Source organism: Mangifera indica, chromosome 2 (genome assembly GCF_011075055.1).
Source record: "Mangifera indica cultivar Alphonso chromosome 2, CATAS_Mindica_2.1, whole genome shotgun sequence".
Classification (NCBI taxonomy): Eukaryota; Viridiplantae; Streptophyta; class Magnoliopsida; order Sapindales; family Anacardiaceae; genus Mangifera; species Mangifera indica.
In genome coordinates, this window is record NC_058138.1 from 2,608,565 (window position 1) to 2,624,032 (window position 15,468).

At 30.9% G+C, this 15,468-nt stretch overlaps 1 protein-coding gene across 1 annotated transcript; it reads right to left on the reverse strand.

The window, feature by feature from the left end:
• Nucleotides 1-855: 855 nt before the first annotated feature.
• Nucleotides 856-12,952, reverse strand: LOC123203463. The gene is made up of 6 exons (XM_044619816.1): nucleotides 12,113-12,952; nucleotides 10,500-11,306; nucleotides 9,594-9,955; nucleotides 4,645-5,506; nucleotides 1,605-2,411; nucleotides 856-1,283 (listed from the first exon to the last, which is right to left on the reverse strand). Exons 1-6 carry the CDS (start codon nucleotides 12,948-12,950, stop codon nucleotides 919-921), a joined length of 4,041 nt encoding a protein of 1,346 aa, XP_044475751.1. The 5' UTR covers nucleotides 12,951-12,952; the 3' UTR covers nucleotides 856-918.
• Between the last annotated feature and the right edge of the window lie 2,516 nt (nucleotides 12,953-15,468).

A 15,468-nucleotide genomic window follows, 5' to 3' on the forward strand; every position in this document is an offset into this window, starting at 1 on the left:
ATTATGTGATTAGATATTTCTTTATCATATAATGATACATGTTTTAAAATCATCTAATTATATGATAACACATCATTGTGTATAAAAAATAAGTACACAGATAGAGTTTTCTTTTTTCGAATAACCCTTAGGTTATATAAAAAAATATTGTTATTTCTTAAAAATAGAAGATAAAGATAGAATATGATTTAATTATTTATTTTATTTTTAATTAAAATTATTTTGATACATTAACTTGTGGTATATGTTAATACAAATTTTATTAATGCATGATCCCAAAATAACTTATGGTTATTTTTTTTTTGGCATAATTAGTTTTTTAATAATATTATGCATATATATTTTTTATATATAATTTAAGTATATAGATAATGTGTTATCATGTGATTTAATGTTATTTTATTTTTAATTTAAAATCATTTAATTATATAATATTACATCGTCTGTGTATTTAAATTATGTATCAAAAGCATATACATATACACTTATTGTTAGTTTTTTTTACCATTTCAAAAACATGTATTCGAACGTTAAAAGAATCTCAATATTGGATAGCTACATAAAAACAATATCAATTATTTTCTTTTACTCTTCTCAAAAAACTAAAATATACACACTATGAGTATTAATTTGTGTAGTAACAATTTGTATATTATGATGTAACTAAATGGTACTTTATTTTTAATTTAGAATTATTCAATTATATGACGACACATCATTATTATTATTTATTGTTGTGTACATAGTTTTATTGATTTTAAAAAATATATATATACACAAACGATTATATATTATTACATGATCGAGTATTATTTTTTTAATTTAAAATTATTTAATCATATAATGATAATATCACTAAGAATTTATATGAAAAAAAAAAAAGAAGGAAGTTTGATTTTTGTTAACTTAAATAAATGTCTAAAATGATGTGGACTCCATTTGTAGTGGAAATTCTAAGCTTTTTGTGATTGATTCTTGCCCACTCATGGATATCTCCTCTGTCAGAACTTGATGAACATCTTCTTTGACTTCTAAACATCTTTGAGATCTTCTTAGCCCTTCAAGCTCCAATGCCACATGCTTCATTGTAGGCCTCTTTTTCCCATTCAATCTCAAGCAACTCATTGCTAGCTCTACAACAGCCTCAATCTCTTCTTCACTTGCTTCTTTAGCCACTCTACCATCCAAAATCTCCATCACTTTGCTCTCTTTTGCCAATGAAATGAAGCACGCAATCAAGTTTCTTTCTTCTTCATACAAGACCAAAGAGGTTGGGTTTTTACCTGTCATTAGAGGTGTTCAAAATTAAAGAAAAATGAGTAAACCTCTGAAATTCAATTCAAAACTAGTTAACCAAAAATTTGATTTAGTTAATTGATATTTTTGGTTCAATTCAAAATCAATTAATTTTTAAATCAGTTTATGATTTTCTTTGAACTTTCGTTAATCTCTGAACTAAACTGGTTCAATTAAAGATGTCCAAACTATCTTAATACCTCTATTAATCGGTATTTTTAATTCAGTTTAAAACTGGGTAATCTCTAAATTGTTTGATTTTAGGTTATGTTAAACCGGTTTAGTTGATTGGTTATGAAGAAACCTACCTGTGAGGAGCTCAACAAGCACCACTCCGAAGCTGTACACATCACTTTTCTCCGTAAACTGACTTGACTGGAAGTATTCAGGATCCAAGTACCCAAAAGTGCCCTGAACTGCTGTAGTTACATGAGTTTTGTCATCTGTGATACACCTTGAAATCCCAAAATCTGAAACTTTTGCATTGTACTTTTCATCCAGGAGTATGTTTGAAGACTTGATATCTCGATGGAAAATTGGCACGGAGGCTGCAGAATGCATGTAGGCCAACGCACCTGCAACTTCGCAGGCAATTTGAACTCGACAAGCCCAAGAGAGAGAAGAGTCTTGTTCTTGTTCATGGTTACGAATATGGTGAGAAAGTGTTCCATTGGAGATGAACTCGTAGACTAGCACTGGTGCCTCGGTCTCCAAGCAACACCCCAGAAGCTTGACAATGTTTCGATGGTTGATTTGAGATAGAATAACTACTTCATTGATGAACTGTTCAATCTGGCTTTCATCAATGGCCTTTGATCTTTTGACAGCAACAATGGTTCCATCAGCTAACATTCCTTTGTAAACAATGCCGAATCCTCCCTGACCAAGAAACCGGCTCCTATTGTAATTGTCTGTTGCTTTTTCAAGCTCCTCCACTGTAAATATTTTAGCTTTTTCGGTACTACCATTGTATGATAATCGTTGTTGCAGCAAGAAGCCGCCATTTTGCCTGAACAGTTTCTCTCTTTGTAATTTGTTTTTCCTCTTCCTTAGAAATTTGTATAGGTTGTACCCGCAAAGAAAGATGCACAACAATCCCAAACCGACTCCAATACCTGAAACAAAAAGATATTTTTTTCAAAAGAATTGTTAGGAATTCTCACATTGATTGGGATGTATAAATGTGACAGAAAACATCACTCTTTGAATTAGCTTTTATGGTGGTGGATGCACAATACCACTTTTGTGGTAACTTAACAAAGTGGTCTAAGAGCTCAAGGTTTAAAACAATTACAAGGTGGGATAACATTGACTTCCTTTTTGGTACAATCACATTCCCGGATGCCTAGTTGTATTTTTATTCTCTGGTTGACTTGGTTGAAAGGAGGTTAGAGTTTTATCGATAAACCAATAACCTAATGTGTGATTGGGGGAGAATTGTTAGTAACTGGTAAAATCCCATCTAAAGAGGCCTAGTTGTTCATCTTATTTTCAGGTTGGCTTGGTTAAGGACTTAAGCTGAGATTAGTGTTTTGTTAGTTAATCGATGGTTCAAAGTGTGATTAGAGGAAAATTGATTGGATTTGATAAATTTCCATCCCTTGAGGGAATATTTTTCACACCTTGCTCCTAATTTTGGTAAAATCCCATCTCTGAATGCTTAGTTCACAACTTACTTTTCAGTTGGTTTGGTACAAGGGATGTTAGAATTTTGATGGTGGATTGATGACCAAATATGTAATTAGGGGAGAATTGTGAGGAATTGGTAAAAACTCTTCCCCAAAGACTTCGTTGAGAGAATGTTTCACACACTTTACTCCTCGGGTAGCATGGTTAAAGGGAGGTTAGTGTTGTGTTAGCGGATTAATGACTCAATGTGTGATTAGGAGTAAATCATTAGGTAATGACAAAACTAGAGTTTTTGTCTACGGAGATCTTTGCAGCTTCGTCATTGTTTACCAATCAACACTTAATATATATATATATATATATATATACACACACACAAAATTTTTTTTTTCCATAATCTATTGCCTAAATTTTTCTAGGTTATAACAATTCAAATTTAGCAAGACTTTGAAAAAAAAAAAAAACCTTAAAAAAAGTGCTAATAATAAAATAAAAAAGTTACACAAGTTATTAACAATCATGGATTTTACACGTGAAAAGTATAAAAGTTTCAATTTCTCATAATATAATTCCATATAAAAAATTTATTTTATTTTTTTTAAAGGTAAGTTACTATATGAAAATAAAGAGCATTAATAAGCAAAATATCAACCAAAAACACGATACATAATCCCAAGAGATAATTTGAATTATAAAGACGAGAAATATTCAATAAAATATGGAGTTAGATTTATTAGTGATATATAAATATCAAACATATCAAAACATATTGATTATATAACTCACTAAATAACTTATACTATGAAGATGAACTTCATGATAAAATTCATAAAATAAAACTCTAGAGTTAAGGATTTCACTCCAATAGCCCATCATCCACAAGTTAAAGAAATCGAATTAGAAAAAAGGGGTTAACAAAATAAGCTAAAGAAATTAGATTCAAATAAGGGTGGGTCTAACGTATTTTTATCAATGTTAATTTATTTTTAATTTTTAATTATTTAATTATATAATAACATATTATTATTTATATTTCAAATTATGTAAGCAATATTACTCTTTATAAATAGTGGATATGTACAGAGTGCATATTTGATGTGAAGTACCTTGGGATATGGAGTAATTAAGGTTGCAAAGAAACGGGCTAACGAAACAAGCCTAAGGAACCGGACTAAAACAAGGGTGGGCCGGACCTTTTTTATTAAAAAAATTTAGCATTAAGGCCTACCCTTAACTGGGCTGATTCTATCCCCATTGCTAGGAATCCCAAATTGATTGGTGAATGGATGACCCAATGTATAGCTAGGGAAGGATTGTCATGAAGTTCACATGAATTGAAAATAAACTTGGTTGTTGATATATAAATTGAACTAGCTTGTGTTGGCCCAACGAGAATTTTTCTTAAAATTCAGTCCAATAAGCTTGGCTCCAATCTCAATTGAACGCGTTGAATTTAAGTTAAAGTTTTATTTTAATAACTCAATTTGAGATTGATTTGTTTGTCCATTTAGTAATACTGTTTACCTCTCCATAACATTGCTTACACCATTGATAACCTTTGGTAAATACTGTTTACTGGCCCAAATGATCTCAAACTCGAGATAAAAATGATATCTTTAATCCAAGCTTGGGCTGGTCTAAACTAACTTAGTTTAAATCAAATTCAACCCTACACTATAGTATATATAGACAAAATCCATAAAGAAAGAAAGCAATTACCTGACAGAGTAACCAATTTGACTGGAAATTTTTTGCCTTCAATTTGGCACGCCTCTAGACTTCCATCTGTTGGACAATAACAAAAGAATTTCTCCGGATTTCCAGAGCAACTTTCCCTCTTCAGTGGAATCAGAAGAGGAGTGAAGGGATAGATAATACTGTCTTGCGACATGTTGTTAGCCTCCGGGATGCTTTTCTCATCGACTCCAAAGAGTTTCGCAATTGATCCAAAACTGTCTCCCCATGTCACCATATAAGCCAGCAACGAGCTCACCTTATCAGCTGATTGGTTGGCACTCGGACAAGCACATCTCAGCGGAACTGTCAGTTGCATACCAGGCAAAAGACTCAGTCCATCATAATAATTCTGCCCCATGAGAGCCTGGCAAGTTGTGAGGCCCTGGTAAGTGTTATTGGAGATCGAGAAATATGTCTCATTGGCTTTTACTGTATAAGGCGTGCTGTGCTGGTACAAGCTACCGGAGCCACAGGAACAAGAAATAGGAATTATGACTAAATTCCCAGGTGGGATTGCGTTGTCGCTCGACGATATGTTGTTGATTGCAGCAATGCTGGTGGCTTCGGAGCCTAGAAGATAGGCAATTTTGGTGGGGGAGTCAAAGGGTGGCTGCGACCGAAACGTTATATAGGCTTGGCAAGAAGCTTCAGGGCCATTGCAGAGATAGCCTTTTGAGATAGAAGTGGCATTTTCGCAGTCCAATTGTAAGTTGTTGATGTAATTTTGCTGGCAGTTCGAAGGGTTGAACAGGATTGGAGATAGCAAGAGGAAGGCTGAGATGAAGAAGCCCAAGGATGAAAATGGCTCCATGGTTTGTCTTCTCTCACTGAGGATAAATTCATTTAATAAGTGTAATGGTCAAATCATATTGAGCCATTCTTTCGCATGACACCCCACAATTTTTTAATAATTTGTAGGCCACCTGCCCGAGAAATTGTTTTTTAATAGATTTTCTATTTAGGAATTAGGCATGGACATTAACCCAGCCGAGTCCCATCAGCTCTTCGTTTTAGAATGGTTCCAATAAAAAAAAAAACAACTTAATTCGAGTTTGATTCTAATTTAACCAGTTCAAATTAAAGATAGTTTCAATTTGGCCCAAATAAAAAATAATTTAATTCAAATTTATCACTCAAATTTATAATTTAAATTCGTAACTCAAATTCATAACTTATTGATAAAATAATATTGTTTTGATAATTGTTTAATATAATCTAAATTGATCTATGAGTCAAATTTGAATCAAATTGAACCATCCTCCGGTTTGCAAGCTAAACTAAGTTAAACTCTTTTTTAGCTCGAGATTGACTCAATTTTAAAAACAAACCAACTCTCTCAATCCAAACTTAATTTAAATTTTAGATAATCGATTTCAATCTAAGTTGAGCTAACTTTCAAGATTGATATAGCTCGGTTATGGTCCAACCTAGTAGGACATTAGTCCAATTTTTTAAAAGGTATTTGAGATTTATTTATGATAAAATCATAAAGAGTATATATTTTTAAAATATAAAATTTTAGAGTAATATTATAATTTATAGTGAAAGTGCGGATTGAGTTCATAAAGAGTAAAATTAAAATTTTAGAGTAAAATCATAAAGAGTACATATTTTTTAAAAGTTCGACTCTATGAAGTAGGTATAAAACTTGAGCTCAAATTTTATATTGAAAGTGCGGATTTGAGTTCGACTCAAGAAATTCTTTAAACTTTATAATTTATATATATTTATCAATTACCGTATATTCAAAGTTGTGAAATAAGATTTTAGAGTAATATTATATATACATATTTTTTATATATAATTTAGATATACAGATTATATATCATCATATAATTAGATGTTATTTTATCTTTAATTTAAAATCATTTAATCACATGATGACACATCGTTTAGTATCCAAATTATATACAAAAAATATGTACAGATAGTTTTATAAGATTTAATAAATGTAAATTATAATATTTTGAATAACGTTATATATGCAAATAATAATATGTTATCATTTGATTGAATAGTTTTAAATTAAAAATAAAACAATACTCAATTGTATAATAATATATTATTATTTATACATAAAATTATATATATTATTTACACATATAATTTTATTAATAATATTATAAATTTTTAAAAATTTATTAATATTATATTCCAATCAAACAAAACCATGCATAAAGTCAAGGGTCCCTCTAGTTCTCAGCATGTTTCACTTTGACTTTATTGAGAAAAGTATGGCTTGTGATTCCTGAAAGTGCACGCAATTGATTCGAAAATAGAATATGCCAGCTGATAGCCTCCAACATTGAATATTTGACTTGGCAGAAATAAAGACAGATTTTATTCAAAGTTGAACATCGCCAGCCTCCAATACCATTGAAATTCTACTAATAGGTTATTTCCCGGGATGTTTGCATTGACACAGGCAAGGTCTAGTTTAGACATGTGGGCCGGAAGCACAAAAAAAATAACCCAACCCAGAAGGGCCTGACATATACTGTGGTAGCTGGTGACCTCATCTATTATTGTTTACATAATAATTAAAAAAATAAAAAATAAATAAATAATCAAATAATAATTATAATATAAAAAATTATTATTTTTTGATTAAAATTAATAAATCGACCTTATATATATATATGATAGTGTCGTGACTTTATATATTTTTCAAATCGATCTAATTCAAGGGCTTACAACTATGCAAACCTTGGGTCTAGCCAGGCTCTTGGGCTTAGTGGGCCACATTGGAGCCAACCCAGTCCACTGACACATCTAGTTTAATGAAAGTGACATCAGTTTAAAACAATGGAAGGTGTCCAATTATTATTTTTTTAATTAAAAAGATTGAGTTTTATTTATTTTGAAGGGATTGAACTGTTAAGATTTTTCAATTGAAATAAAGTTTCGAGCTAGTTTAGTCTTGGAAACTAACTTGGCTCAAATTCGCTTAGAGTGAACTTGAATTGAGCTCAAGATGATAAGGTTAACTTATTTTTGAAATCAAGTCAAGCTTAAGCAAAAAAAAGTAAACGACATTGTTTATAATGAGTATAATTGTTAGTATATGTTTTAGAAATAATTCGTGTTATCAATCTCAGGGTGTTTTATCTTATATATAATTATAATTTATTAATTTCATTTGTTTATGTACGTAAATTGCTTCCTTTTATTTGTTTGAATATAAAATATGTATATAGACTATTTGGATAATTCATTTAACTGGTAAACAAAAATTTCAAATTGTTTCCTACAGATGTGATATTAGTTGGACAATAATATCATACAATAAACATACTTAATACCTTTGTTAAATATCATAAGATGATATTAGTTTGAGTGACAATAACAATCATGTCAATAGGGCAAGACCAATTACAATCAATTACATGGACATTGATATGTAGTCAATGACTTATTGTATTGTTGCACTAGTATATAGAGTAATCCTTTGACTTGAGATATTATAGTTGCATCTGGTATGAATGCATATGGTTCATGTGGTATATAAATATGGAACCAATCATGTCCCACATAATGAAACCAAGTTAGTCATACGTTGTTCATATATAAAGATGAATGATGATTAAGAAGAGATCCGTTGACTCAAAGTTATTTGATCTAAAGTATCTATTGACTTAATAATTATCTGATTTTAAGTTTTTGCATAAACATTGATAAATATCATGAACACAATCTTTGGTCAGAGTCTAATATAAGTTATACGAAGGATGGTTGGTGATGACACATTTCAAATATTTTGATCGATGATTTGGTGAATTATCAAAATTAGGGTTTCGACAAACCATAAACTCATATTCGATTGAAATTTGACAACATAATGATCTTATCTGCAAGGAACATATAATCAAAAATTGATTTGATGAAGCGTGTCTTCATCGTGGTTTAGAGACTATAAAACATTGTTAGATGTTTACCATAGTTGTTGAGTCTCCAGATAAGTATTCGGTTAATCTAAAATTGACCCACGATTATGTCATGGTGAACCTAGATAGTCACATCAATAAATCAAGTATTTTAGAGAGATTAGAAAATTGATTATTTGAGGATAGCTAGCACCCTCTAAAAATAATAATAGTAATATTATATATAAAGTGTTACATAAATGTGAGAGATAGACATTTTTAAAGGTTCATAACTGATATAATATATAACCACATTAGAAATAAAAAGTAATATGATTGAATAATTTAATCATTTTCTTTATTTTTAATTAAAATTATCATGCCCCTTAATTGATGGCTTTTGTTAGTACCAATTTTATTAATGCATGATCCCAAAATAACTAATGGTATCTTTTTCTTTTTTCATAATTAGTTTTTGAGCTAATGTTATGTATACATATTTTTGGTGTACACTTTAGATACATAAATAATGTGTCATCATGTGATTGAATATTATTTTATTTTTAATTCAAAATTATCTAATTATAAAATGACACATCATCTTATTTGTTATACTTAAATTATGTATCAAAAGTGTATATATATTGTCTTATAACATGTGTTTTTATCAATTCAAAAACACATATTCTAAAGATAAAAGAATCTCAATATTGGATGGCTACATAAAAACAACATCGATTATTTTCTTTTACTCTTCCCAAAGACTAAAAATATAGGTATTACGAGTATTAATTTGTGTAGAAATGATTATATATTATTACGTGACTATAAAATCACTCAATTATATGATGATATAACATTATCATTACTTATTATTAATACATATAGTTTCATTGATTTTGAATAAAATGAATATATATACAAACAATTATATATCGTCACATGATTGAGTGTTGTTTTATTTTAATTTAAAATCATCTAATCGCGGGTTGACAATTCATTATCAAGAATCTATATAAAAAACAAAGAATAGGAAAGATTGTGTTTGCTAACCTAAATAAATGTCTAAAATGATGTGGACTCCATCTGTAGCGGAAATTCTAAGCTTTGTGTGAATGATTCTTGTCCACTCATGGGCATCTCCTCTTTCAAAACTTGTTGAACAGCTTCTTTGACTTCTAAACTTCTTTGAGATCTTCTTAGCCCTTCAAGCTCCAATGCCACATGCTTCATTGTAGGCCTCTTTTTCCCATTCAGTCTCAAGCAACTCATTGCTAGCTCTACAACAGCCTCAATCTCTTCTACGCTTGCTTCTTTAGCCACTCTACCATCCAAAATCTCCATCACTTTGCTCTCCTTTGCCAATGAAATGAAGCATGCAACCAAGTTTCTTTCTTCTTCATACAAGGCCAAAGAGGTTGGGTTCTTACCTATTATTAGAGGTGTTCAAAATTATTTAATACCCAAATAAAAAATAAATTATTTAAAAAATTGGTTTGCATACTAACTCAAAAATATAACAAAATTGATTTTTTGTTTTGATTACTGATTTGTTTATTTTTTAAAACCAATTAATTAAACCAAACTGATTTTAAAAATGAATTAAAAAATAATAAAGCATCAAACCAATTTTTAAAAATTGAAGAAAAATATTAAAAATAAGTGAACCTCTGAAATTTGATTTGAAATTGGCTAATCAAAAATTTGATTTAGTTAATTGATATTTTTGATTCAATTCAAAATTAGTTAATCTTTAAATTAGTTTATGATTTTCTTTGAACCTAAGTTAATCTCTAAACTAAATTGGTTTAGTTAAGGACACTCAAATGACCTTAAAACCTCCATTAATCGGTATTTCAATTTAGTTTAAAATTAGTTAATCTTTAAAATTTATGATTTTTCTAAAACCCAAAATTTAGTTCGATTCTAAATTATATTAAACTGGTTCAGTTGATTGGTTGTGAAGAAACCTACCTGTGAGGAGCTCTACAAGCACTACTCCGAAGCTGTACACATCACTTTTATCTGTAAACTGACTTGACTGGAAGTATTCAGGATCCAAGTACCCGAAAGTGCCCTGAACTGCTGTAGTTACATGAGTTTTGTCATCTGGGATACACCTTGAAATCCCAAAATCCGAAACTTTTGCTTTGTACTTTTCATCCAGGAGTATGTTTGAAGACTTGATATCTCGATGGAAAATCGGCACAGAGGCTGCAGAATGCATGTAGGCCAACGCACCTGCAACTTCGCAGGCAATCTGAACTCGACGAGCCCACGAGATAGAAGAGTCTTGTTCTTGTTCATGGTTACGAATATGGTGAGAAAGTGTTCCATTGGAGATGAATTCGTAGACTAGGACTGGTGCCTCGGTCTCCAGGCAACACCCCAGAAGCTGGACAATGTTTCGATGGTTGATTTGAGATAGAATAACGACTTCATTGATGAATTGTTCAGTCTGACTTTCATCGATGGCCTTAGATCTTTTGACAGCAACAATGGTTCCATCAGGTAACATTCCTTTGTACACAATGCCGAATCCTCCCTGACCCAGAAACCGACTCTTGTTGTAATTGTCTGTTGCTTTTTCAAGCTCCTTCGCTGTAAATATTTTAGCTTTTTCAGTGATGCCACTGGATGATAATCGTTGTTGCAGCAAGAAGCCACCATTTTGCCTGAACAATTTCTCTCTTTGTAATCTGTTTTTCCTTTTTCTTAGAAATTTGTATAAGTGGTATCCGCAAAGAAAGATACACAACAATCCCAAACCGATGCCACTACCTGAAACAAATAATGTTTTTAAATAGAATTGTTAGCAATCCCCGCATCAGTTGGGATAGATAAGTGTGACGATAAACCTTATTTTTGGAATTAGCTTTTGTGCTGGGAGAGACAGAATACCACTTTTGTGGCGGAACAAAGTGGTATCAAAGTACAATGTTTAAAACAATTACAACCTAGCGGAGGTACCAGTCCATGATTTGGCTCCAATTATGGTAAAATCCCCGGTTGGCTTGGTTAAGGAGAGGTTAGTGCTTCGTTGGTGGACTGGTGACCCAATGTGTGATAAGGGAAGAATTGTCAGTAAATGGTAAAATCTCATCTCCAAAGGCCCATATGCACATCTTACTCTCCGGTTGGCTTGGTTAAGGGGAAGTTTGTATATTGTTGGTGGACCGGTGCCTAATAAGGGGAGGTTAGTGTTTTGTTGGTGAGTCGATAACCCAATGTGTGATTAGAAAAAATTGTTAAGAATGACAAATTGATTAGAAATTAAGTTGGGTGTTGATATATAAGTTGAACTAGCTTGTGGTGGCCCAACAAGAATATTTCTCATATTCGCTCTAGTAGGGGTGGACTAATTTGAGTTGATTCAATTTGAACAAATTGATTTCAAATTGAGGTTCTAGCTCAATAATTTAGCATGTTTGTCTATTCGATGACACTATTTACCATTTTGAATAAGCTTAAACTTGAGCTTGAACTGAACATTATACTTTCAATCTAAACTCAAGTCAGCACAAATCCAGTCCACCCCAATACTCTTATATGTATTAACAAGATCCATAAAGAAAGAAAACAATTACCTGACAGAGCAACCAATTTGACCGGAAATTTCTTTCCTTTCGTTTGGCAATAATTGAGCTCCTCTGGGCTTCCATCTATAGGACAATAACAAAAGAATTTCTCCGGATTTCCAGGGCAACTTTCCCTCTTCAGTGGAATCAGAAGAGGAGTAAAGGGAAAGATAGTACTGTCTTGCGACAAGTTGTTAGCCTCCGGGATGCTTTTCTCATCGACTCCAAAGAGCTTCGCAATCGATCCAAAAGTGTCTTTCCATGTTACCATATAAGCCAGCAACGAGCTCACCCCATCAGCTGTCTGGTTGGCGCTTGGACAGGCGCATCTCAGCGGAACTGTCAGCTGCATACCAGGCAAAAGACTCACTTCATCATAATAATTCTGCCCCATGAGAGCCTGGCAAGTTGTGAGGCCTTGGTAAGTGTCATTGGCGATTGTAAAATATGTCTCATTGGCTTTTATCGTATAAGGCGTGTTGTGCTGGTACAAGCTACCGGAGCCACAGGTGCAAGAAATAGGAACTATAACCAAATTCCCAGGTGGGATTGCGTTGTCGCTCGACGATATGTTGTTGATTGCAGCGATGCTGGTGGCTTCGGAGCCTAGAAGATAGGCAATTTTGGTGGGGGAGTCAAAGGGTGGCTGCGACCGAAACGTTATATAGGCTTGGCAAGAAGCTTCAGGGCCATTGCAGAGATAGCCTTTTGATATAGACGGCGTATTTTGGCAGGACAATTGTGTGTTGTTTAGGTAGTTTTGCTGGCAGTTTGAAGGGTTGAACAGGATAGGAGATAGCAAGAGGAAGATGGAGATGAAGAAGCTCAAGGATGAAAATGGCTCCATTGATTTGTCTTCTCTCTCCAAGGATAAATTCTCTAAATAAAAGTATAATGGTCAAATCATATGAGTCATTCTTTCTCATGACATCCTACAATTTTTTTAATTTTTTATGCAGGACATCTGTCCGAAAATTTGTTTTTTAATAAAATTTTTATATGAAAATTAAGGGTGGACGCCAATTAAGCGGAGCTTGAATATTTTCGATTTCAAGTTTTATTTAAATAAAAATATTTTGATTTAAATTTAACTTAAGTTTAATTTAAATAAAAAATTATTTGATTAGATTCAACCTATATTCATAATTTGTATTTATGATTTGAGTTTATGATTCATCGATAAAATGATATCATTTTATTTAATAATAAATAAAATAATATTATTTTGATAATTATTTAATATAATTAAAATTGAATTACAAGACAAATTGAAAATGAGTCAAGCCATCTTGGCTCACAAATTGAATAAAATCAAACTCTTTTAAACTTAAATTCAGCTTAAATTTGAGTTGAAAAATTTTGAACCAAGCTTAGAAAGAGCTGAACAAACTCTCAGCCAACTTGATTCAGATTCAATCTTAATTAAAAAATTAGTCCATTTTCTAAAAGATATTTGAGATTTCTCTATGATAAGATCATATAGAATAATATATCTTTTAAAATATAAAATTTCAGACGGAGCAGCCAAGGTGAGTTTAAAAATATAAATGTAACCTTTACAAATATACGTGTGACTTTGACCCTATTATATAGTAGGCCCAAATCCACTAATGGAGGAGGTCTGGGGTATATTATTATTGATCTAGAGTAATATTATATTATATGTAAATAATTTTAATATATAAATATTATATTATTATAATTAGATATTATTTTTTTATTTAAAATTATTTAATTATATAAAATACATTATTTGTGTGTATAAATAAATAAATAAATAAATAAATATATATATATATATATATATAATTTTATTGATGTGTGAGGTTGCAGAGAGTGCAAGCAAATGATTTGAAAATAAAAAATGCCGGCCAGCCTCCAACATTGACTAGGCAGAAGTCAAGTCAAATTTTTATTCAAATTTGAACATTGACAGTACTCCAATACGAATCTGCCCTGGGAAATTCCACTAATACTTTTAGAGTTGGATTAGAGCTGGCCGAGTTTGAGAGTTCAAGCTCATTTTACTTATAGTTGAGTTCGAGTTTAGACTCGAGGTTGTGAAAACAAAGCTTAAACTTGGTTCGAATTCGGCTCGACTTATTTTTCATTATTAAAACGACGTCGTTTTAATACATATTGGTTAAAACAATATCGTTTTATATCAAAATATTTAATTAAAAAATTTAACAAATAGTTTGAGCTCGAGCTTAATCGAGCTCGTATAGGGTTGACTCGTTTCAGGTTTGTTCAAATCAAACTCAAGCTCGTGCTCGAACGGACTCGATTTGAGTCCAACCCTAAACACTTTATTTCTAGGATGTTTGCATCGGCAAACACAAGGTACAATTGAAGTGACACAGCTTGACATTAGACTTAACAAAATTTGAAATAATTTTATTAATTGATATGATATAATATAATATAAAAAAATAAAGATATGGTTATAACTTTTGACATGGAAAATAGTTTGGATTAGATTTGGATGAACCCAAAAAAATCGGATTTTGTTTGGATCAATATAAAGTTAACCTGAATTGACTTAAATTATTCGAAAATTTTAATAAAATATTACATAATATCATAACAGTAAAAAAACACTAATATCCTTTGCTTTCTTAATTTGACAAAAATAGTTTCAATGCACAAAATCTTTATTCCCTAATTCGAATTAACAAAGGAATTTGTATTACATCATTGAAGATCAAATCTCCATCACCTAAAGACATTTCTTTTAATTTAATAACTTCTTATTTCCTAATTCGAATCAACAAAGAAATCAATATTACATCACCAAACACCAAATTTGCATACTCCAAAAATATTCATTTTAATTTAATAACTTTTTTTGACACACATGCAAAAAACTATTTGTATTTTTTTTGTTGGTGTGTTAGAAGTACTACTGATTTGAACTTATTATGTTTGGTATGTCATATTCGATCATATATTTATTAATGTTTTTAACATTTATGATAGTCATATTTATTATATGGATTTAAAATTAAATTTCTTAAATAATTGACAAGCAGTTGTTAATCTCTATGATTATCAGTTGCATTATTTTGAAGTTAAAGTTGTAAATTTATTTGAATTTATGATTAAGATGTTTTTTTTTTAATCTTTACAATTGACCACATAAAAAGACAACAAGCAAACTATTAGTATTAATTTGAGATAGAATGATTTTGTTTTGACAAAATGTCAATTATATCAAAATATCTTTTTGTATATTATATTGTAACAACTTGTGTTATTCTTTAACTTTTGACAAAGTCTGTTGTTTTGCAATAAATCTCGTCGTTACATATTGTGTTTTAGCACAATTTTACCTGTTATATAGTTTTGGTTAATTAAGATCATAT

Bases quoted from the DNA above. Each gene is read 5' to 3' on its own strand.
- LOC123203463 (XM_044619816.1), bottom strand. From the start codon at position 12,950: ATGGAGCCATTTTCATCCTTGAGCTTCTTCATCTCCATCTTCCTCTTG. The intron at 11,307-12,112 runs GTAATTGTTTTC...TATTTGTTTCAG, and splicing joins CAAATTGGTTGCTCTGTCAG to GTAGTGGCATCGGTTTGGGA. The intron at 5,507-9,593 runs TAGACATTTATT...TTACACTTATTA, and splicing joins AGATGGAGTCCACATCATTT to AATGAATTTATCCTCAGTGA.